Source organism: Myxine glutinosa, chromosome 9 (genome assembly GCF_964187855.1).
Source record: "Myxine glutinosa chromosome 9, kmMyxGlut1.1, whole genome shotgun sequence".
Lineage (NCBI taxonomy): Eukaryota > Metazoa > Chordata > Myxini > Myxiniformes > Myxinidae > Myxine > Myxine glutinosa.
This window is the reverse complement of record NC_136269.1, coordinates 121,690,571-121,715,838: the sequence shown is the minus strand read 5'-3', so window position 1 is coordinate 121,715,838 and position 25,268 is coordinate 121,690,571. Positions and strand designations below refer to the sequence as shown.

Genomic DNA, 25,268 nt, shown 5'->3' with positions numbered 1-25,268 from the left:
TGGCCACGACTACATACAAGGGGAAAAGATAATAAAAATGAACATTTTCCTTTAGTATGCCGCACTCAGTGTTGGTCCACAATGAGGACTTTGAGGAGCTCTGTGGTCGTTGAACCCGAAGCCCCACAGGCGGGAAACGCACAGGATGGCGGCGGCATGCCTCTGTCGCAGCCACCGGCGTAAGGCAAGCAGATAGGACGGCCTCCTTCCTCTCCGAAGCGCACCACAGCCAAAACAACACCTCACAATGCTGCCCACTTTTTCGGGTGACACCGTCACAATTTCGGTCTTCAAGGCCGGCCGATAGGCACAGTGTGACCGGAAGGGACGAGGTTCTCCTGACCACGTGGCCCTTGACTTGGTTTGTCCGCACAATGTGGGCGCTTTCAGGATGAACTTTAGCCGGGGAGCGTTTGGGCGCCCTGGTCTGATACTGCCGCCCACGCGCAGAACAACTTGTGAGTGCACGTGGGTCCCGGCGGTCCCACTGGCCTAGCGCTACCATGTTTATACAGCGACCTCCGTCCCCGGGCACCACGTCTGACTCTCTTATTCAGGGAGCATGGCGACGTGGGCACGGTAGGACACCCGCGGAGCCCCGGCGGACCGGGGACGCGTGAGCCTACGCGTTAGCGTGCTACGGCGGAATCAACGGCTTCGGCCACGGCCGAGCCGATACTCGGCCCGGTCGCCCGGAAATGAACTGGTTCGACGCCCGCGCTAGAGAGGTCGCGGGCGACTGAGATGTATTAATCGCGGGCGACTGATTGCTCCGCTTTCGTGGGTGGGGCTTTTTGCCTATTAGGTCTTTTGGAGGCGGAGCTTTTGTCGGCGGTAAGTGTTCTTGGGGCCGGCTTAGCTTGGCTTGTAAAAGGTTAGGGATTGATCAATGGGGGAATCACACACTGGGGAAATTATCCTTAAACCCTACCTAGTTAACATAGCTCCACCCCCCTTGTGGAAATACATAAACAACCTTAAGCTCACAGTTTTCCCTACTTAAATTACATCAAAATGGACTTCCTACTCGCACGTACGTGGTCCATGCTAATCTACACAATTGTATCTCCACTATGGTGTTTCATCCCCTACCCCCACAAAAGTAACGCTATGCAATTTAATTGGAGTATTTCTCCAGGGTCTATGGTTTGTCCATGTCTGTGTGGTTTAGGCATTTGTGCGTTTGTTACCAATGCTCTTTCCCTCATTGCTGCCTGGTAGTTTGCCTTTTGATGTTTTGGTTTTTTTCAGCGCATTTTTGGTGGGATGTTTATGAGAAGTTTCAGTATTTCCACAGAACACTTTGTAACGAAGCAAGTTAACATCTCTCCCTGGTTTGTCAAACAGAAAATTTACAAATGCTTGGTATGACTTTCTTTGTCATGCCAAACTTTCAGCCGAGAGCAACCATATATTTTGCTCTTGTGTTGGTTGGTCTGATTAAATTGTATGCTTCCTCCTTACCCCAACCAAGAAGACCACAAGTTGAATCACATTCTTTAAATTAATGCAAGCCTCAAAGTTCTTTGGATACTTCCTTACCCAGTAGCCTTCCCATTTTGGTGATATTTTGAACCCTTGTGGGAATTATGGTGCTTGTTTAAAAAATCAAGAACGAAAATCTAACAGCGGCATAGCCGGGCTTGTTTGATATTTTAGTTTAAGAGGATAGTATGACCTGGGAGGAGATACCAGTTCACAAATAATGTTAGTATTAAAAATGTTTGAAGTACTCGAAGTCTCTAAGGTGTCTGTCACCATGGAAGGGAAGAGATTGCATTGAGACTGGTTTATTCTATATGTTTTGAGTCAACAATGAACCAACCATACACCACTTCAATCCAGTAACTTTGCAGTCATGATAAAAGGATTACCGTGGTACGATTATATTTACTATATTATTATTATTAACGTTATTATTATTACGAAATTATTCTACTGTGTTAATAAACCTGGGCTAATTGGTCCAAAGCGACCTGAATGTGAGGCATGAAGGTATGAAGCCTAAGGCCTATACGCACTGTGTTGTTTGAAGACGCGTCTATGCTTTCGATATTTGATGGTCATTTAAACAATCGGTTTGTTTGTGTCTCACACTGAATGAAAAACGTAAAGGGAGAGCATGGCGATTGTGATATATGACAGGCTCGACGAAATGTTTGGCCTGAACGGCATAGCAATCAAAATGGCGGTGTGCGGAGTCAGCCGTTATGCCGCAAAGACCTCAGACGTAATCACATCACATCACCCCTGTCATGTGACCAGATCCTCAGCTCTGATTGGTGTGCGTTTGTGAGGGACATACATACATACAAACAGACAAACACTGTGATAGACGGCTTTGCCCTATGGTCTATGCTTTAAGATGGGGGGGGAGGGGCGTGGGTGGAGGGTGGAGGGGAGAGGGGCGAGGGTGGATGGGTGGGGTGGGGGGGGAGTAAGGGTAAGCAAATAAAATGGGCGCTTTTCCTTTTTGGCTCATGGATTACTGGCTTGATCCTAGACTGTGTTGGTGACGCTACAGTTATGCTTGCACAAACATTCGTTGACATCTTGATCATGTTGTGCCCTATTGGATCATAGCTTTTCAATAATGTTCTCTTTTCCTCGCTACACAGCCTTCCTGGGGCAATACCATTTTCTCCCCAGAAAGGCGGCCACCGTTCTCTCTTATCCGGCCCTCGGATACGTCGAACTGCAGTTTGAAAGATGGAACACATGAGAGAGAAGCATCTGTAATAGGTGAGGTCACATTACATCTGCAATAGACGAGCTTGATGCTCACTGTCGATGTACACTTTACGTTTCACAGTGGACATTCAAAATGAAGCATCTCAGCTAACCCTAATAGAAGTGAGCCTAAAATGGTCCGAAGAAAATGGAGGCTTGATTTATTGGGAAAGTGCTGTAAAATCGGTATATGTGACCAAGACCTGGCTAGCAGTTTGATGTTGGGTTGGACAATGCAGATATTGATTGCTCGGTGTTGGGATGTCAGGTGTTTTGAATTTTTGATACTGGCGTTGGGGCTCATGGAAAAAAACCCAAAAAAAAAACACCTTTAGAGGCCATTTTTCCCCGCAAGCGGGGGTTGGCCTTTTTCGGGAACTGTGGTTGTTGTTGTTTTTCGGTCCCCTTTTTGAAGCAATGTTTTACGGCCGGATGCCCTTCCTGACGCCAACCCTTTTTGCCGCCTTCAACGACAAGCAGGGAATTACCAGTGAACTGGTACTCAATTAGCCGACCTCGGAAGGATGACAGGCTGAGTCAACCCACCTGGCGTTAATTCAGCGATTGACCGGGATTCGAACCCAGGATCCTAGGATCCTAAGCCGGCACCCTAGCCGCTAGCCCAACACCAGGCCCAACACCAGGGGCTCATGGAAGAGCAGAACAAAATGGGTCAGTGGAGCAACGAACAGAATGAGCCAAAGGGGTAACAGTGAAGAGCCGCGGTGTGGGGGGGGGGGGGGGGGGGGGAGTTGGAAGGGTGGGGATGGATGTAATTGTTGGAGAAAGGTGAGTACCGGGTCTCAGCAGGTTTGCATAAAACACGCTTTTGAAACTTATCTCTTGCACTGAGTTTTACTTAATGTAATATCTGAGTTGCTCCACCATGAGCTTTTGCACACTTGACAAAGTGGCTGGAGGCATTGGTTTTTGGTTGTCCTTCAGGCTGTCCGTCTGTGCTTCCGTGATAGGTTTTCGTTGCTGTGATAACTTAAGCCTGAAGGGATCTAAGTCAAACTAAGTACAATTGTACAGGTATGTATGATGATGCAAAGTTGAAATGATTAGATTATGGGGTCAAGAGGTCAAAGGTCAGAGGTCTCGCTCGGTAAAAATGTGATCGTTGAGAGCAGCTGAAGCGATTTAAATCAAACTCTGTACAAGTACATACAGGGTCCGGCTGGGAGGTGTGACGATTTTCAGAAAACTCGTACACAGTTATTTTTAGTCGAATTTCAATTTTTATTTTTTTTAAAGACTACATATACGTATAATGCCATTTAATACACTGTAACAAAGACATTAAAGAAATGTAATTCATGTTTGAATTGGGTATAACAATGCAAGTGGGGGTCTAGCGCATGCGTGATGGCTGTTGGTTACTCGTTGTTCGGCGCCATTTCAGTAGCCATGGAGCTGTGGACGATTGAACATCGCGTCTTTGTTGTTGAGACGTTTATTCAAACGGGTAGTTCGGTGGTGCTTACACAGCGCAGATTTCGTACTCACTTCAATGTTGGTCGACGTGGCGCCGTTCCGTCTCGAAACACAATATTGAAGTGGGTAAAAAACTTCAGGACAACTGGATCTGTGAGGCCGGGAGCAGCTTGGGGAGGTGATCGAACCGTTAGGACCCCGGAAAACATCGAAAGGGTTCGACAAGCTGTGGAGGCCAGCCCTCGTCGGTCAGCGGTACGGCACGCTCGCGCTCTACGGATGTCAGACAGATCAGTTCGTCGAATTTTGCACTTGGACCTTCATTATCACGCGTACAAAATCATGGTGGTTCAAGAACTGCAGCAGAATGATTTCGTACGGCGGTTTACGCACTTTTAAACCACGCACTCTTGAGACCCTTTCAGATGCCATCACCAGAGAAATTCGAGCTATTCCACTTGCCATGGTTGAAAGGTCTATAGACAACTTTTCCGCGCGTCTGCAAGAATTCTTGGACAAGAACGGCCGCCATTTAGATGATGTCATTTTTCAAACATGAATTACATTTTTAAAAATGTCTTCGTTAGTGTATTACATGGCATTATATATGGTTTAAAAAAAAATTTTTTTTGACAATTCGACTAAAAATAACTGTGTACGAGTTTTCTGAAAATCGTCACACCTCCCTGACGGACCCTGTACAATGATTTATGTGGGTGGAGGCATATCGATCGATGAAGGCCGTTCAATTTTTTATTCTCTTATTTTTTTTTTGTTGTTCAGATATTGCCTCAAGAGTCAGAGTTGCCTTGAATGACTGATCTCGTTGCATTTATTTAATTTACTTTTCCACCACGTTGCCATGAATGCTGTGTCCTTCAGGTACTCAACAAATGGAGTCTTTACTTGAAGATGGCTTGCTAGACACTGAAAAGGCGAGTCATGAAACGAGAGCTGAAACACCTGCAAATCCTGCCACTCAGGTGATTAACTAAAGGCTTTTCGTCGTACTTACGTCGCCTGTTGGACTCGGGAGGAGGAGGAGGAAGAGGGGGTAGAGGGGAGGGGTCTCTTGTGTCTTCTGGGTCTTTTGGGTCGTTGGGGACTTTTGGGTTGTTTGGGTTTACTGTGTCTGCTGTCTTTTTGGGGTCTACTGTCTTTTTTGTCTACTGTCTTTTTTGTCTACTGTCTTTTTTTGTGTTTACTGTCTTTTTGGGTCGACTTTTTTTTGGTGGTTACTGTCTTTTTGGGGTCTACTGTCTTCTTTGTGTCTACTGCCTTTTTTGTGTCTACTGTCTTTTTGTGTTTACTGTCTTTTTTCGGTCTTGACTTGGTGTTGGGTTAGCGGCTAGGGTGCCAGCTTAGGATCCTAGGATCCTGGGTTCGAATCCCGGTCGATCGCTGAATGAACGCCAGGGGGGTTGACTCAGCCTGTCATCCTTCCGAGGTCGGCAAATTGAGTACCAGCTCACTGGTAATTCCCTGTTTGTCGTAAAAAGGCGACAAACAGGGTTGGCGGCAGGAAGGGCATCCGGCCGTAAAACATTGCTTCAAAAAGGGGACCAAAAAAACAACAACAACCACGGTCCCCGAAAAAGGCCAACCCCCGCTTGCGGGGAAAAATGGCCTCTAAAGGTGTTTTTTTTTTTGTTTGTCTTTTTTCGGTCTACTGTCTTTTTTGGGTCTACTGTCTTTTTTGGGTCTACTGTCTTTTTGGGGGTCTACTGTGTCTTTTGGGTCCTCTGGGTCTTGAGGGGTCTTAAGGGGTCTTAAAGGGTCTTCATAGGTCGAATGGGTCTCAGCAGTCTAGAGTTTAAAGGTACATTTCGATAGTATGTAATTGATTAACAGACGTGCGTAATTAATAGACACAAATGGTATTCCACACACACGCACACGCACACACACACACACACACACACACACACACACACACACACACACGTCATTCATTTATAGTAGATTATAATAACGGTAACCCCGTAATCTCAATCTCACCCAACACCACGAGCCGTAAACACAAACACAAAAAGGCGATCCAGGTGTGTGCCATTACCAATCAGCTAGCTGGTGCTTGTCAAGCCAGCCGTTCCTTATCAACAGTTACAAAGGGAGTGCTTGCTTGAGTGCTTAAGCCCCTCGGGGAACGCTCTATGAGCTGCTTGGTAATGGAACACATCGCTCTACTTGCGTGAGACTGAGGACCCTTTTCCGCTTCTGACATGCCGCTTGTGTAACAAAATTAATTTTGGTAATCCTGTCACCTGTGCTCCGGTTGAGTTGAACATCTAGGGAAAACGTTTTTAATCGATTCATAACGTGACAGTTCTTTTTTTTCCTTGAGATGGAGCGGAGCATTCGCTTTGCGCCGTGTTTATCAGATTGGGGACCACGATCGGCCTTGTGTGGGCCCCGAGATTCTGGGGGCTCCTTGTTATCTGGGGGCCCTGTGCAATTGCACATGATGCACACCCCTAACACTGCCACTGCCTATAACCAATTACCATCCATCCCCCCTACCCCACAACATATCACGATATTATGAGGCGGGACCTTGTGTACTTGATTCTGCCGAACAGCACGATGCAATTTTAATTATCCAGAATCGCCTTCTACACGGCACTTCAGTGAGAAAATGGGTTGAAGCCATTATTTATGAATAACGCATTGTTTGAGGTGGACAAACCAGCCCTACTTACTTTTGAGGAATTTTCATTTTGTCCCGGGTATTGACAGGCTGCAAGGCGTGGTGGGGATGGTGTTGCTCATAATCTTACATCATCTCTGCAAACTTTGCATTTTCACTTTCGGAAGATCGTAGTTCGTAGTTCGAGCGTACTCTGTGGAAGGATCGCTAAACTTTGACTGTAAAGCAGTAAAATGTGGGTTTATATTTGTTTATATTTGTAAATCCGATTCTATTGTGTACTGTCATCCTGAGTTGCAATTTATTTGGTACTGCTGATTGAGAAGGTTGAGCTTGATCCTTTCACCAAGATAAGACACGTGTGCAGACCATGTCCTTACCAAACCAAATGCCCCTGCCCGGAACTCGCATCACGTCTGGGGAAAGACGCGTCACAGACACGGACGAATCGTACCTTCACATCAGCAGCATCGCGACAGCCCTCACTCAGGCGTCCATAGACTCAGACCCCGTGGAACTTGCTGCTATGATTTACGACTTGTCCAAGAAGCATTTCAATAGGTTCCGAGGAGCAGTGGTCGGGCAAGTTTCAACGCAAAGCGGTGCAGATGTGATTAAATCGACAGAAGATGCTGGTGTATCTCCACTATTGGACAATGCAAGAGGTAAGTTTGCTCGGAAAGATGATGAGCTCATAAGAGATGAGTGGAATTTCATGTGGATCTAGATTTGATGGCAAAATATGATAAAGTACGAATGTATATAATAATAAATAATAAATTTTATGAGCTCCTTATGTTCCTACAGTCGCTACATGTCCTCCCGAGTCGCCTGTGGCACCTGCAGATGAGGATGATGGTAAAACCCTTCATTCTGCAGTTTGTCATCGGCTGGAAGAGGAGCAGCAGCCGGCGGGATGTGATCCTGTTACTTCAGGTGTTATAAGCGCCGAGTCTCGACCAACACACGGGCAGCAAGAGGACTCGAGTGCAGTTGCACACGCCCTAAGTGCGTGTTCTTACGTGAGGCTTTTCAGCCATCTTACCTTTTTAATTTCTCCCAGGAGTGGTACTTCTCCTCCCCCTCCCCCACCTTGCATCCTGTACAAGGGAAAGTTTCATTCGGGGGCATTTGCAACCTCTTTCTGTTTCGGGGGAATTTATTTCCTGAAGTTTAATTTCTTGCATAATGAAAATTTTCCACTTAAGAAAAAAAATGGAAAAAAACTTGTTTATATCTAGCGACTAACAGATTAAAAAAAAAAGTATTTACGTTTAGTTTCCCTTCATGCAATTTCTTTCTCTAAACCCTTTCCCCACCCCATCCCCACCAACCTTAAGTGCCGCACTCCGAGCCTGTCCTGCCTGAGACGAGCCAGTTTCGCCCATCCAGTTCTCCACTCTCGCATTCCTCTCCTGGGAGTGCTGAGCAGTCGGATCCGAGCCTTGCCCGCCTCACGTACATGTCATCTGATGAGAGCACTCTCACACAAAGCATTTCCCTCAAGGTGTGTGATGCTTGGAAAGATTTTTCAAACACTTAACATCTTCCATTTTAAAGTGATTTAGTTCCATTTTGTTCCATTGTTGCCGTCAATATGGATTGGAGATTTGGATGAATGCTTTCGATGAACATTTGAAGTTAGAGAAGACTGTAGTTAGAAGGAATTGGATTGCTCAGTTTAGGATTACTAGGGCATTGCCCGTACTATATCTATATCTAAAATTATATCCCCCCCCTCTATTTACATGAAATGGTTTGGTCCAAAGCGAACGGCTTGCGAGTACGGTGACAATCCCCCCCCCTCTATTTACATGCAATGGTTTGGTCCAAAGCGAACGGCTTCCGGAGTTTGGTAAAGAAATCGCCATCGCGTGCACAAACGCGCAGGAAAGCGAATGAATCGCAAATTCGGTTTTATTAGTTTTAAAACATAGTTTAACGCCAACATAGTTTGCAAACGTGAAATAAATGAATACGCTGTCAAATGTGCCATCCGAGGCAGAGTGTGTCCTCCACGTTCGGCACACGCGATCGTTCGCTGCTCTCTGATTGGTTGAATCGTTTTTTGGACATAGCTCGGTAAGTAATTGTCCGATTAATATGAAACCTTGAAAAGGCACATCCTCGGGTCCCCAGCAATATACCTGGCAAGTTAAAAGTATATCGGACCCGTGGTTGTCGAGAAACAGCGGTCACAGACAAACAAACGTACAGACGTACAAACGTACAGAGATTACTGGAATTATAGATAGACTAGGGCATTGCCCGTACTATATCTATATCTAAAATTATATCCCCCCCCTCTATTTACATGAAATGGTTTGGTCCAAAGCGAACGGCTTGCGAGTACAGTGACAATCCCCCCCCTCTATTTACATGAAATGGTTTGGTCCAAAGCGAACGGCTTCCGGAGTTTGGTAAAGAAATCGCCATCGCGTGCACAAACGCGCAGGAAAGCGAATGAATCGGAAATTCGTTTTTATTAGTTTTAAAACATAGTTTAACGCCAACATAGTTTGCAAACGTGAAATAAATGAATACGCTCTCAAATGTGCCATCCGAGGCAGAGTGTGTCCGCCACGTTCGGCACACGCGATAGTTCGCTGCTCTCTGATTGGTTGAATCGTTTTTTGGACATAGCTCGGTAAGTAATTGTCCGATTAATATGAAACCTTGAAAAGGCACATCCTCGGGTCCCCAGCAATATACCTGGCAAGTTAAAAGTATATCGGACCCGTGGTTGTCGAGAAACAGCGGTCACAGACAAACGTACAAACGTACAAACAGAGATTAGTGGAATTATAGATAGACTAGGGCATGCCCGTACTATATATATATCTAAAATTATATCCCCCCCCCTATTTACATGAAATGGTTTGGTCCAAAGCGAACGGCTTGCGAGTGGTGACAATCCCCCCCCTCTATTTACATGCAATGGTTCGGTCCAAAGCGAACGGCTTCCGGAGTTTGGTAAAGAAATCGCCATCGCGTACACAAACGCGCAGGAAAGCGAATGAATCGCAAATTCGTTTTTATTAGTTGTAAAACATAATGCCCAATTATTCAATTAGCGCCAACGTATTTTGGCTGTTTGCAATTTAATCGCAAGGCAAAGTAGAAAGAGAAGAGGGAAAAAAAGAAAAGCCTTGCCTTGCTGCAAACAGCTGCTGCAAACAACAACAACATGGAAGGCTGCACTGTCCGGAAGTTGGCATATCGCAGTTACGATTATTTTAGTGTTAATGGCCAATTATTCAATTAGCGCCAACGTATTTTGGCTGTTTGCAATTTAATCGCAAGGAAAAGTAGAAAGAGAAGAGGGAAAAAAAGAAAAGCCTTGCATTAACGCATTAACGCTTGCATTGCATTAACGGTTCGGCACACGTGATAGCTCGCTGCTCTCTGATTGGTTGAAGCGTTTTTTGGACATAGCTCGGTAGGTACTTGTCCGATTAATTACAAACCTTGAAAAGGCACATCCTCGGGTCCCCAGCAATATACCTGGCAAGTTTCAAGTATATCGGACCCGTGGTTGTCGAGAAACAGCGGTCACAGACAAACACACAGACACACAGACAGACACACAGAGATTGCTGGAATTATAGATAGATATCAGGAATGTTGAACTCAAATATTGTGTAGATTTAAGTGTTCATGTGTGGCCCATTGTGGATGTCGATTGATGTCAGATGTAGATTGTTTTTTCCCTCGCCAGAGGACAGGGTATTGCATTTGGGTCCATTTCTTTGTCTGTCTGTTTCTCCACAGAACGTGAGTATGCTTTTCTCTGCAGCCATTGGAATGATTGACACGAAATTTTCACCATAGATCACCTCCTCCTGTATAACTTTTTAATGATGATTATGGCGTCATAGGTCACGTGGTACGGTCGCTATCTTGGACAAACTGAAAAACTTTGCACCTCTATGTCTCCAAAACTGCTTCATGGAAAATTTTTTGAAACATGGCTCATTGGCAAGTACTCCTCATGGAGAACAACATATATTCATGATGATGTCATTATTAGACAAGTAGAACGCTTAATCTGATCAGTTTGAAATTTCTTGAGTGTGATCTACACAAATGTATGTGAGAATTAAATTGATGACGTCATCGGTCACGTGGTTTGGCAGCCATGTTGGATTGAACATAACCTTCAATATAATCTTCTTTTCCAGAACGGCTTACTCAATCGATCCGAAACTCCACATACATGATCTACTAGCCGTGGCGAATGAATGAATGAATGAATGATCGTTTTAAGGCCATTTTCCCCGCTAGAGCGGGGGTTAGCCTTGCGGGCCCCATGACAATCATGGTTCCCTGTTTGAGGCAATGTTTTTATGGCCGGATGCCCTTCCTGACGCCAACCCTTGGTCGCCTCTTACGATGCACAGGGATACGGTGTACCTATTTTAAATCGGGGTACACACCGTGATCATTCATCCCAGCAAGCTGGTACTCAATTTGCCGACCTCGGAAGGATGACAGGCTGAGTCAACCCCCCTGGCGTTAATTCAGCGATCGACCGGGATTTGAACCCAGGATCCTAGGATGCCAAGCCGGCACCCTAACCGCTAAGCCAACACCAGGCTAAATTTTGGCGAATAAAAGTGTAATAAGTGGCGAATAAAGTTTGAAAATGATTGTCATAGATCACACGTTCTGGCAGCCATATAAGATTTTATGCAAAAACTGCATGAATGAAATTGTTGTTCCCTGAAAGCACTGAACGGATTGAAGCAAAATTTTAAACGTATGTTCGACTACCATGGGGATATAATGTTGAAACTAGAACGGCACTCTTCGACGTTGCGACATCGACTGACATGCCTCCGCTCACATTATTATATCATTATCATGCTTGTATCAAATTTGATTTAAATCCATTCAGTGTGTCATTTTTGCACATTTTTACATGACCTCTGACCTTTGACCTATTGACCCCAAAATGTAATCGGTTCATGTTTACATCATTATACATACCTGTACCAAGTTTTAATTTAAATCCCTTCAGCTGTTCACATTTTTACCTGACATGACCTCTGAGCTTTGGCCTTTAACCTCGGGACCCCCAAAATCGAATCAGTTAATCTTTACATCATTATACATACCTGTACCAAGTTTGAATTAGATCCCTTTAGCCATTCTCGAGTTATAGACCTATTACAGACTTTGACCTTTGACCTATTGACCCCAAATTCTAATCATTTAGTCTTTACATCATTATACAAACCCGTACCAAATTTGAATTGGATCACTTCAGCCGTTCTCAAGTTATAGACCTATTACAGACTTTGACCTTTGACCTATGACCCTGAAATCTAATCACCTAGTCTTTACATCATTATACATGCCTGTACTAAGTTTGAATTGGATCACTTCAGCCGTTCTCAAGTTATAGACCTATTACAGACTTTGACCTATTGACCCCAAAATCGAATCAGTCCATCTTTACGTCATTCTACTGTTACGTGGTCCCCTCGGTGACTACCTGGTCTCGGTGACCCTTGGACCGCGAGAGGAACTTCGCCAGAAAGTAATAGTATATATGCGCTTTCGCAACACAATCCCTCTGAATTCCACCCAAGAGAAAACTGATGTTCAATGATATATTTCAAGGGTAATGATACCAAACAATTTCAATGATACAATCAAGGGTATATTCCCCGAGCAATCCACCATCCACAATTCACACTCAACAATCAATCAATCCCCTAGAGGTTTAAGATGGCCATCTTATATATGTGTGTCCCCTTTTGGTACTCACGACCCCCTTTTGGTCTCTGCCCCTCACAATGTCTCTGGGCCCCTCCTGACCAAGATGATGGTCGGCGTCGCCGCACTCGGGCGGTTGAACGAACCCCGGGTGGACGTGTTTCCACCGGGCAGGTATCGTATCAGGCACCCCGGCTGCAGCCCCTCGTGGCCACGCGAAGCGGGTACGGTAAAGCAAGCCCAAAAGCCCCACGCCGCTTGCAACGCGTGTTAGGCCCCAACGTGCGACCCGTACGCGTCTTTTTAGACGGTGCCGCGAACGGTGCCAGACGCGGGGTCGATGCACGGCCCCACGTCAACTTGACGTCTCCACCGGGTAGGTACACGTCCCGGTAACTCCTCTCGCCAGACGGGCTTCGGAACGCCGCTTTTCCACGCGGCGCAAGGTCGATCCCACCTTTCGTCGGAGCGGGGCGAGGATGAAGAATACTCGTCGCTTTTCTTCCTCCTCTTTTCTTCTTCCGTTTCCGGTCACTTCCGTTTCCGGACACTTTTCAGAAGGGCTCCTGACCCTCCAACCACAACAACCCTTAATCTACTACACATGGATAAGCAAAGACCTGAATGGTAATTCACATACATTCACATAAATATGTAACACTCCCCCCCTTCAAGAAAGAAAGTTTGAACCCAGCGAAAACTTTCTTTGCCGGCCAATTTGGAGAAACAAACCAGATAACTCAACCCCCCCACATTATCAGTTCCCCCCGGGCACAGTTATCACTTAACAATAAAGCAACCAAAATTTTACCACAACCCCTCCAGATTACTCACTCTGGACTAAGCACCAGCAACGACATTGTCCCTGCCAAATCAAACTCCATCTCATGACCCTCTGACTTTGACCCTCAGTTTCTTGTGAATGAAGGTTAAGGGGTTGATCAAAGATCCAAAGTTAAGCAACTCGATAGCACTTTTTCCGGGCGGCCAAGCCGAGTATTCACTACATGGATGCCTTTAGGAACGTGGAGTTCACGGTTAGTCCGTGCAGGAAAGTTCTCTACATGGGCGCCTTGAGGAACGTGGAGTTCACGGTTAGTCCGTGCATGAAAGTTCACTACATGGACGCCTTTAGGAACGGCGTTCACGGTTAATCCGTGTAGGAATCTTGGCTCGGCGGCTCCGCCGCATTCAGTGCTTCAACTTCTCAGAACTTCCCTAATAATTATGGTGGGACCACTTGTCCCTGTAGTCCCATGAATAGCGGTCTCCTTCTCGGCCACTACTTTGCCAATCCTTCCTTCGGGAGCTGCCGTAACTCAGGGAGCCTCCATAATAATATTGATTGCGGCCACCACCAAAACTACCGCCCAGTTGTCCTCTCCTGTTGACCTCTCGACGCCTACGAAATGCCTTCCCTACTGTTATGGTCCGACCCTCCAAATCCTTGCCATTCCAATTCTTCTCTGCCTCTCTGGCGTCTTTTGTGCTGGCAAACGTGACAAAGCCGAACCCTCTTGACTGTTGCGTTTCCCAGTCTCTTACCAACCGCACTTCCACCAGCGGCCCATATCTGTTGAAGACAGAGGTCAGAACTTCTTCCTCTGTTTTGAAGTTCAGTCCCCCTACAAATAACTTGGCACTTTTGTCGCCATCCCGAGCTGGTGTGGTGTTATTTTCCCTGCTGGGCTCTTTACCAACCCTCAGGTTACCATAAACTTGACCCCCGGCCAAATTATTCCCGATAACCACAGATACACCCTCTACAGGAAGCGTGGCTTGTAAACCGACGGTGACCGGTCCTGACACCAAATCGGACTCCAAATGGATGACATGAAGTGGAGCACTAACACTGCCCCCGATCCCCTGTAAACGAACACTATCCCCCGTTGCCGTCTCCTCGGACCATGGCAAAATGCCTTCAAGCATTAAAGATTGATGTGCCCCTGTGTCCCTCAATATCCTAACCGGTTTCCGGTTAGTCGAGGCTCCATCCCGTGACACAAACCCAATTGCGAATCCGCAAATCGTAATTTGGACGAGCCCCCAATTCTGTTACGTGGTCCCCTCGGTGACTACCTGGTCTCGGTGACCCCCGGACCGCGAGAGGAACTTCGCCAGAAAGTAATAGTATATATGCGCTTTCGCAACACAATCCCTCTGAATTCCACCCAAGAGAAAACTGATGTTCAATGATATATTTCAAGGGTAATGATACCAAACAATTTCAATGATACAATCAAGGGTATATTCCCCGAGCAATCCACCATCCACAATTCACACTCAACAATCAATCAATCCCCTCGAGGTTTAAGATGGCCATCTTATATATGTGTGTCCCCTTTTGGTACTCACGACCCCCTTTTGGTCTCTGCCCCTCACAATGTCTCTGGGCCCCTCCTGACCAAGATGATGGTCGGTGTCGCCGCACTCGGGCGGTTGAACGAACCCCGGGTGGACGTGTTTCCACCGGGCAGGTATCGTATCAGGCAACCCGGCTGCAGCCCCTCGTGGCCACGCGAAGCGGGTACGGTAAAGCAAGCCCAAAAGCCCCACGCCGCTTGCAACGCGTGTTAGGCCCCAACGTGCGACCCGTACGCGTCTTTTTAGACGGTGCCGCGAACGGTGCCAGACGCGGGGTCGATGCACGGCCCCACGTCAACTTGACGTCTCCACCGGGTAGGTACACGTCCCGGTAACTCCTCTCGCCAGACGGGCTTCGGAACGCCGCTTTTCCACGCGGCGCAAGGTCGATCCCACCTTTCGTCGGAGCGGGGCGAGGATGAAGAATACTCGTCGCTTTTCTTCCTCCTCTTTTCTTCTTCCGTTTCCGGTCACTTCCGTTTCCGGACACTTTTCAGAAGGGCTCCTGACCCTCCAACCACAACAACCCTTAATCTACTACACATGGATAAGCAAAGACCTGAATGGTAATTCACATACATTCACATAAATATGTAACACTACATAAATGTACCAAATTTGGTCAGTATCCCATCACTGGTTCACATGATATCACGGTTCCCCGTATTTTTACCTAACATGACCTTTGACGTTTGCCGTTTGACCTCGTGACCCCAAAATCTAATCGGTTCATTTTTACCTCATTATACATACCTGTGCCAAGTTTGACTAAGATCCCTTTAGCTGTTATTAAGTTATATCGGTGACGAAAACCTATCACGGACGGACGGACGGATGGACAGCTGGATGGACAACCTGAAAACATAATGCCTCTGGCGACTTCGTTGGTCCTATCGCTGCGAAGTTTTACAAATATCATCTTGCACCATTGTTGCACATAGTGTGAAAATGGTGACGTCATATGTCACATGGTTAAATGTAAAATGGATATAAAACATGGTCACATGGATATAAAAACAAATTTATCCGAAACAATACGAAACAAACACTACACAAAATACTCCACACAAACATGTCCTGGCGAGGGTCTGCAATCTCTCATTGCTCTTATTTTTGGCAAATTTGTATTTATTTTATTGTTTAAAACTCTTTCTTATTATTTAATTATTGACAAACTGAGCAGGTGTTTAAAAACGATAGAGATTGAGTTAATTTGTAATGTAGTGAGCTTACTTTTCATCCATGTGCAGGACAACTCGCAAGAAGATTTTAGTTCTACGATTATCTCATGCAGCACTACACCCCGGCCCGAAGAGTACGTCCCATTATCTCAGAAGGGGCAGATCTCCTCGGGCCATCCCAAGACATCCTCACAACCAAGCTGCCCCTCTTGCCTCCCAGTTGTGCCCCCGCATGAGCAGCGTCCGACCAGCATGATTGACAGGGTTCCCTCGAGTGTTCCTCTTCCAACTTTGACTGCTCGACCACAGAGCCAGATACCTTTCTTGGTCCCCACTGTGTCTTCACCCTTCACCAAGCACATACTGCATGGTGTGCCTAATTATTTGGCAGGTATTATCTTTGTTCTGCCATCCATGTTGGCCTATTTTTTGTGCCTATGGCCTAGGCACACCTATTTTTGTTTTCTATGGGATGGTGTCTTATTACCTCTACCACTGAAGGTGGATAGAGGTTGTTTTTTTTCACTAAGTTTGTTTCTCTGTTTGTATGTGAGCACGACATCTCAAAACGTTGTGGACTGGGTTGGGTGTGTGACAAGGACAAATTGATTCGATTTTGCTGAAGATCCGGATCCGATTTTTTTTTTTTTAAAGACATTCTTCACCATTGAGAGATGATAGGGCCAATAACTATATAAAGCACGATAGCTCCAACAGTTATGGAAGGGTTCGGGCGAAACTTGGTGGATGAGTTGAATAGGTGACAAGAACAAGCCAATTCTTTTTCCGTTACAATCCGGCCTATCGGGCTACAAAACGTAAGCTGTGCAGCCGGGTGGAGGTGTGCAGCCTACCGTGTGCCAGATTAATCTTTTGAACGAAGCATCTTCAAAATCCATGTAATTAAAGCAGCATTCCGGGTTTAATCCCGCTCTGGTTCTGCATTCTTGTCATTGCTCGTGTTCTCATTAGTGGTTTTCACAACATCCCATTGTTGATGTGATATGTAGACATCGTTTTTGAACAATTTGCTTGAACTCATTGAGTGAAGAAATCTGCATGAAGTTGTGTTGAAAGTAAAAGCGATACATGTCGCATCGATCTTTCGTCAAACGGTCGAATTTCCAGAAACGTCCTTTAATTTTTAACGAGAAGGACGATGGCATGCTGCCGCCAACCTGTTCCTTTCTGTGCAGGCCCTTCAATAGAGTGCAGTGTGCTTGTTCCTGACGTGTACGCTCTTCCTGAATCGTGCTGCGTGGGCATCGCGGCCCAGGGAACTCTTGGTATCCGTAACCCCACTGAAGGCTGGCTTGACGTCTCGCTCCATCTACTGTCCGTTTCAATCAATGGAAAGGTGATTTGTGCTTTCCACCCATATTTTGCCTTTTGATTGTGTTATCATAACTACCGTGTACCTTGAAGTTGTATGTTTGGTTTATTTAGCTGGAGCGGAGGTTCTGTATTTTTCATTACCTTTGTCGAACTTCAACTGAAGGTGGAAGAAAGCGCCCAGTCTTGTTTGATTTTCAACGGTCGTGTGATAATGGCTCCTCACACTACACGGGACGTACCACTGATGTTTGTGCCGCACCGCTCGGGCTCCTATCGCTGTGAACTCTCCGCTGTGCCGTCACCTGCTGGGCAGCCCAATTTTGTGTTTTTTAACCCACGTATGGCTCGCGTGATGGTCATCGCTGTGGCCGAAGACCCTCATGTCAAGGTAATTGTAACATGCAATCCGCTACACCGTTTTATTCATTTTAAGTTTATCTGCATTCCATAAATACATTACTGTTGTCGCAAATCGTAGTTAGAGATTTGAATGAATGGACCAAAGCTTGTACGTAGGATGACAATGATGAGATCTGTTGTGAATGTGTCGTGGAAGCCGACTTCAGTCTATATACAAAGGTGCATTTCTTAAATTTATTCATATTGACATTCCTTAAGATCTCTTTTTTGCATATGGCAGGCTTATAGTAGCATTTATAAATACAGTTTGAGGGTGGTTTACTGGTCTATGGCTGTTGAGAGGAAGCTTGTATCAGCAATGTCACCCTCAAACTTGTACAAGAGGACCAAGTGTTGTTATCTGATCCATAGTTTGATGAGCGTGGCCGCAGTCGCATGTTGCGGAACTCCCAATATACCACTTGCCCATGAAGTGGCCGCAGTCGCATGTTGCGGAACTCCCAATATACCACTTGCCCATGAAGTGGCCGCAGTCGCATGTTGCGGAACTCCCAATATACCACTTGCCCATGAAGTGGCCGCAGTCGCATGTTGCGGAACTCCCAATATACCACTTGCCCATGAAGTGGCCGCAGCGACCATGTCCCGATCGGACCCGATTTAAGGGTCTTCCATGTTTTCCGATGCGAGTCAAGATTGTGGCTTCATCGTCGGGTCAGAAATTAGATGTTTGTTGTGGACAGTGATTTCATTCCACACTTTCCTCCAGGCCATTAAACTGCCGTGTCATACAAGGACTTTGACACCTGTCCAAAAAGATTTTCGGGAATTCAACTGGACATCCACATGCTTAGAACGAATTGGCTGAGTACACCAATGCCATAGCTGCGGTGCGAAGTACCCGTGTTGGCACCCCAATCCTTAACAACTGTTTTGAGGCAAACACCACTGTTTGGAGCAAAGCTCATCACATGGAACTGGATACGATTTTTAAAAAATAATGATAATTTAAGAACAAATGTGTACCCTGATTTTATCTTCTGCTGCTTGGTGATCTGTCCTGTTTGATGAATGTGGAACTTCCTTGTTTCGTGGTATTCGGCTGTGTCAGCTGATGGCAATGCAGGGCGAGGCATTAGACTTTGGTGATGTGATGAGAGCATGTGTGAAGGCACTTCCTGTCCGTGTGATCAGCTGGAACCGGTGCACCATACCTGTCCGTTTGTTCATTTCTGCGGTGAGTCGTTGCACACAACACCACTCTTTACATTCAATGTTTCCACTCTCTTCTCCAGCACTCGTACTTGACTCGGCCTCGGCCTCCAATCCCTACATGCACGTTTTTAATCCACGTTCACCTTCACCACCACCATGCAGGGCGCAGTCGCCCGACGTTGCTTCATGCTCTGTAGGACACCACCCGGACCGGATCTCTCGGCTGATGCTTCCTTCCTCTCTGCTCCCTCGATTCTCAGCGTTGTCCTGGATGGAGCCACTGACCTGGTGAGAGTATTTCTCTTTGTGAAATTTTAAGTGGCCCCGCATGTTATTCTTTGCCTCTTCAAATTGTTATAGATTTCAACTTTTTGTTTCTTTCTTCAATCCCCACTGGCAGGTCTGGCCTTGGCCCTAATTACTCTGTCTGCTAAAGTTTATTGTCCTTCCCAATACCATCTTTTCACGAATGGGCACTTTCTTTGGTACAATGTTTGGACATCTCGACACCTGACTGTCAGATGGCTTTGAACACCCCATGTGATCTAAATGTATGCCTGGTATAGTATGGATATATCGATCCAGTCATGAAGTGTGTCCCTTGTCCAGGTAGTTTGATGTCGAGCTTTCAACTCGTTGTAAGTTAGTTTCTTGATGAGCCCACTCTTGGTTATCGTTGCTGTCATGTGTGTGCTTGCCTATTGGCAGGTCTTGCCCCTCCTCTCACTAAATTGCTTTGTTTGAACCTGTGTTGAGGTTCTTGCATCTCACCCACAGTTGCTTTTTGTTGTCTAGGCGCCTGCATCGACTACTGTTTGGGTCGTGTTTGGCACGCCGCCATGCCCAATACAGCCATTTGGTAAGGCCCACTTTATGTACTGTGTCTTTCTAATTCTTATAATGATGCTTTGAGTTTAAAAAAAATAATACTCGTGTTGCTTTTACTTTCCATTTTATGAATTTTTGTTAATTTTGCTTTATTTGAAAAGAATTCCTTGACTGTGAAATAAAACTTTAAAAAACAGAGTTCATAAATTAACTGTCAAAACGTAGAAGAACACCTTACCCCAAACAAGGGCATGTGCAGGGTCTGCGAGCGGCCAATTTGATCGGTTGTGATGACATAAAACGTTGCAATATTTTGTCCAAGTACTGCCAAACGGAAGGGTTTTGAAAATGCCAAAAAGGCGATTTTTGTCCATGTTGAAGTAAATAATTCAATTTTTTATATATAAATGCAATGTCTAAGGCTTGTAATGGAGCTGACACACACACACACACACACACACACACACACACACACACACACACACACACACACACACACACACACACACACACACACATATATACACACACACACACATGAAAGTGGGGGACTTGAAACAGTCACTTGGTTTGGGGGAAGTGCCGTTACTTCCCGGGATACTCTGGGTATCAGTGACATCGAAACGATGGCGCCGCTTTTCTCACTGTACTCAGCGGGGCATTTCCTCGGGAGGAGTCTCTTCCTCCCCATGGATGCCAACCAATTGAAATGAAATAAAGATTTGATATGTAGGTCGTAAACATTTTTTTTTTTTTAGTTTACTGCCATTAATGCAGCGTTCTTATACACCACATTATTTAACACGCTACATTAGTTATTCGTTTCTGTTGGTGTCCTTAAAAACAGTGAGTTTCGTGTTTGTAATGATTTCCAGTGACGAGTACCAGACGGGTAACAGAAGCTAGAAGGTCAGACAGAGTAACAATATTATCTCACTCCCCTGTGCATACGCGATCGGGACAAATTCATACCAGATTACTGTTAACCTGCAGGTTCGTTTTCAGATTCATGTTCTGATTCTTGTTCAAAATATAACACTTAATTAATATTAATTAAGTTGCTGCTTGATTCTAAACTGATGTTTGGCAGAGGGTGGACAAACACAAGTGAACCAATAATTGCTTAGCCCTGCTTTTTGCTTCAAACGCATGGGTAATAAAATAATTGTACTGTTGAATCAAGCTTGTGTCTAGCAATGGGGGAGAATATTGGATCACAATTTGTGCCCTTCTTGAAAGATAGGGTCAATGGGTTTCGAGGACAGTCTCACCATGGAGACTATTCGGTAAACGAGAGAAAAAGGGTGACACGCATCAACAAGGTAGACTCAAAGCAGGTAACAAGAAATGGTTTTCTGAATGGACATGTGGCCTGTTTTGCTGGATGGGGTTGAGGACAAGGGCAGACTAGGAAGACTGAACAAAACGGTGTCAAGCAACCTGTCGACAACAAGCGAGGGGAAAACCCCATCCTCTGGTTGAGGGATTTTAAAGATTATCTGAATGAATGAATTTTATATGCTGTTCGACCCATTTCAGGGCATATCTGACGTTTTAAAACATGTATTGCAAGGAAACTAGGATAATTTGGCATGTGATAATTTGCTCTTCCGAAGTTTTTAATTGGTGCCTGCTTATGTGTATATTTATTTGTTTTGTTTATCCTCCTCACATCATTGGGTGCATAAAGCTGTCGGGGCATTTTCATGGGCCAGGGGATATAATTCTGAATGAGTCATCACTTCGACTCGGAATACTCAACTGAGTGTACATTAATTTGGGATTTGTTTTGAATGGTGCCTGTGATAACTCGCCTACTCTTCATGAAGGACACATTGAGATCTTTAACATCCACCAACTAATGCTGGTAGATGGGACACTGAGTTTAACGTCAATCTGAGGGACGGCGCGCACGCTGTTTCTTCATCATGCGTGTGAAATGCCAGGATGGTAGCTGTAGTTGGATAAAGATTCAATCCCAGGCTAGACAGCTCACAGGTGAGTGTGACTACCTTTAGGCTACCCCGCCAGCCTATCTATGTTTATATATTGCTGATTTTTGCTAAACATATTGTTACGTGCTCCTCCCCGACCCCCTGGTCACGGTGTACCTCCGATCCCCGAGAGGAGTCACGGCAGAAAAATGTGTTATTCCGTATGTCAAAGATCATTGGTGAAGCCACACCAATTGTTACTCACAAACAAATATTGTATTAGGATCACACAAGAATAACAGTACAACAATCATAGTATTCAATAGCACAATCACTATGTCCTATGATGGTACCATCAGTTTTGTAATATATAACTCACTGTGCTCGAAGTGAGTGAAACCAAGAACATTCCCCAATGTCTCTTATTCCCGGCTTCAAGCCAATGTTGATTCGCTCCAGCGATCGCCAGAACGATGTCCAATCGAGACCAGAATTCCGTGCGGATGGCAAGTACAGTCACACCGCCGAAGCTGTACAAAGGCACCCTCAAGGCGACTGGGAAATCCAAAGGCGCCCTACAGGCGACTGAGAGATCACACCCTCGGGTATGGACGAAGTAACCTTCAAAAAGCCACGTCACACACACGCCCCAGATTGACGTCTGAATGCGGTGAAAATGGTCGAAAAGAGACAAAACCGCGAGCGAAGCACAAGTCCTGCGCGAGTCATAATGGCCGACGACCCGCTCTTGAGACGTAACGGCCCGACGATAATTCTCCTCGGAATCCACCGCCAAAAACCTGACACGCAGGTTGATCGGTCACAGCGATGACAACTCTGTCGCAGGAATTCCTTTCCCGGAAACCCGAAAGTTCGCTAGTGACTCTTGCTCGCCAACGTTCGATTCCGAACTCGGAGCAACTCGGCTTTCTTGTCCGACTCCCTCGCTCCGCCCTTTTTTTTCCTCTTCTTCCTCGACGTCGTCCGGTTCCCGATCCGGTTTCCTGTTTCTTTCAACATTAACTTTTTTACCTTTTGAAAACAGTTCATGGACAATAAACCTTTTGAAAACAATAATAGTACATGGAATCAGAAATATTTACAGTCGATGCAAACAACCACAACGGAAGCGACGAATCCGTAACACTTCCCCCCCTCAAAAAGGAAAGTTTGAACATAGTGAAAACTTTCTTTGCAGGCAAAAACATTTTTTAAATGAAGGTTAAGGGGTTGTGATCAAAAATCCAAAACAAAGCAAATCTATAGCACTTTTTGAAGGAGGCCGAGCTGAGAGCCAGGTTTCATGGTGGTTGGGTGGTGAGGCCTGGAAGTATTCTCTACATGGACGCCTTTAGGAACGTGGAGTTCACGGTTAATCCATGAAGGAATCTTGGCTCGGCTGCTCCGCAGCATTCAGTGCTTCAAACTCTTCCTAACTTTCATAATAATCACGGTTGGAGCGCTTGTCGCTATAGTCACGTGAATAGCGGTCTCCTTCTCGGCCACTACCCTGATAATCATCCCTTCGGAAGCTGCCGTAACTCTGGGAGCCTCCATAGTCACCTCGACCGCGGCCACCACCAAAACTACTACTCCCACCCCTGGAGCCATAGCCACCCCTGAAACTACCTCCGCGTTTTCCTCCTCTGTAGCCCCTTCGACGCCCATGGCCTGCCTTCTCTACTGTTATGGTCCGACCATCCAAATCCTTGCCCTTCAAATCCTTTTCTGCATCTTTGGCATCCTTTGTGTTTTCAAACGTGACAAAGCCAAACCCTCTTGACTTTTGCGTCTCTGTCCTTTATCAGCCGCACTTCATCGGTCCATATTTGCCAAAGACAGAGTCCAGAACATCTTCCCTTGTTTTGAAGTTCAGTCCACCTACAAAGAGCTTGCCAACATTGCCTCCATTCATGACTCGTGTGTGCTGACGCCTAGTTTCAGGGTACTTGACGAGACGTGTCTGTGCAAAGCGTGACGTCAGTACCTTCTCCTTCTCTTCAGAGCGCTTCCTACCCATAGCACGAGTCACGGTACAGGATGGAAATATACCCGGAATCTCCGGCTCTAACTGTGTGGTGTTATTTTCCATACTAGGCTTTTCAACAAACATCGGGTTACCAGAAACTTGACCACCGGCCAAATCATTCTCGATAACAAAAGATATTCCCCCGGTCCTGACACCAAATCAGACTTTAAATGGATGACATGAAGTGGAGCTTTAACACAGCCACCAACCCCCTGTAAAAGAACACTCACACCAGTTTCCGTCTTCTCTGACAATGGCAAAATGCCTTCCAGCATTAAAGATTGATGTGCTCCTGTGTCCCTCAATACCGCAACAGGTCTCTGGTTAGTCAAGTCTCCATCCAGTGACACAAACCCCTCTGAAATAAAAGGTTTGTAACCCTCTTGAGCAAGGTCATTCTGTGATGCCGTAACCTTGGCATGGGAACCTTCACAAGGCACTGTCCTCCAAGGACGATTTCTCGCATTTGCCAATGCATTCGGAGTTGTACTAATCTGACTCCGCTCCTGATTTTTCCTTTCCAGGGCATAACATTGGGACATCGTGTCCAGGTTTCTTGCAAAAAGTGCAAGTAGGCCCGGAGGAAAAACTCGTGGTCTGCCTCGAGCCCCCCGGAAGATAAGTCTGTCTTGGAACTGTAGTCTTCTGATCCCTAAAAGTCGCGGTATCAGAGTTGTCCTCATAGTCATCTCCAGGCCGCCCCCATGAATATTCGTTCTCCGCACCGGATGTACCATAACCCCCCTAGCGAACTCTAGGCAGAAAGTTAGGTTTGTGGAACCCCATCCTATGTGTCAAGGCATAGTCGTTGGCCACGGTTGCTGCCTCATACAACTCTGGTACCTTCTTTTCCTCCAGATGTACTTTAATGTCCTCGTGGACACTCTGTTGGAATTCCTCCACCAAGATCAATTGTCGCAACAGTTTGAAGTCTTTCCCAACCCCTTTCGAATCACACCACCGATCAAACATGGTTTCCTTCGTTCTGGCAAACTCTACATGGGTCTCACTCTCCCTCTTCCTGGCATTCCGAAATTTTTGCCGGTAAGCTTCAGGAACCAATTCATAGGCTTTGAGAATGGCTTTCTTCACTTCCTCATAATCTGTACATTTGTCAATCGGTAAAGCCAAAAATATATCTTGAGCTTTACCCTCCAGAACACTTTGCACTAACATGGTCCAGGACCCCACAGGCCATTTTAGCATTTGAGCCACTTTCTCAAAGTGTAAAAAAAACTTGGCTACCTCCTTTTCATTGAAGGGTGGAACCAGCCTCACATGTCTAACAACATCCCAGGTGTTCTGACTAGTTGTCGAACCAGCCGGCATGGATGCTACTTCTCCCCGTTCTCCCATTAATTCCATCTCCTTGAGTTTAACTTCCTTCTGATACTCCATGTCACGTTCCTTTAACTCCCTTTCGGCTTTCCTTTCCTCTGCTCTTTCCTTTGCTCTTCTTTCTTCTTCAGCTCTCCTTTCCCCTGCTC

General features: G+C 45.8%; 1 protein-coding gene across 3 annotated transcripts in view; it reads left to right on the top strand.

The window, feature by feature from the left end:
* The window catches only part of CEP192 (centrosomal protein 192), a 129,258-nt gene that overhangs the window by 28,275 nt on the left and 75,715 nt on the right, over window positions 1-25,268 (top strand). For all 3 annotated transcript variants that reach the window (XM_068128309.2, XM_068128308.2, XM_068128310.2), the window contains exons 15-25: window positions 2,619-2,742; window positions 5,050-5,150; window positions 7,182-7,479; window positions 7,622-7,822; window positions 8,155-8,321; window positions 16,150-16,471; window positions 17,277-17,437; window positions 17,579-17,803; window positions 18,887-19,012; window positions 19,153-19,278; window positions 19,786-19,849. In XM_068128309.2, coding sequence (XP_067984410.2) covers window positions 2,619-2,742; window positions 5,050-5,150; window positions 7,182-7,479; window positions 7,622-7,822; window positions 8,155-8,321; window positions 16,150-16,471; window positions 17,277-17,437; window positions 17,579-17,803; window positions 18,887-19,012; window positions 19,153-19,278; window positions 19,786-19,849 — 1,915 coding nt within the window. The remainder of the gene's footprint in view (window positions 1-2,618; window positions 2,743-5,049; window positions 5,151-7,181; window positions 7,480-7,621; window positions 7,823-8,154; window positions 8,322-16,149; window positions 16,472-17,276; window positions 17,438-17,578; window positions 17,804-18,886; window positions 19,013-19,152; window positions 19,279-19,785; window positions 19,850-25,268) is intronic.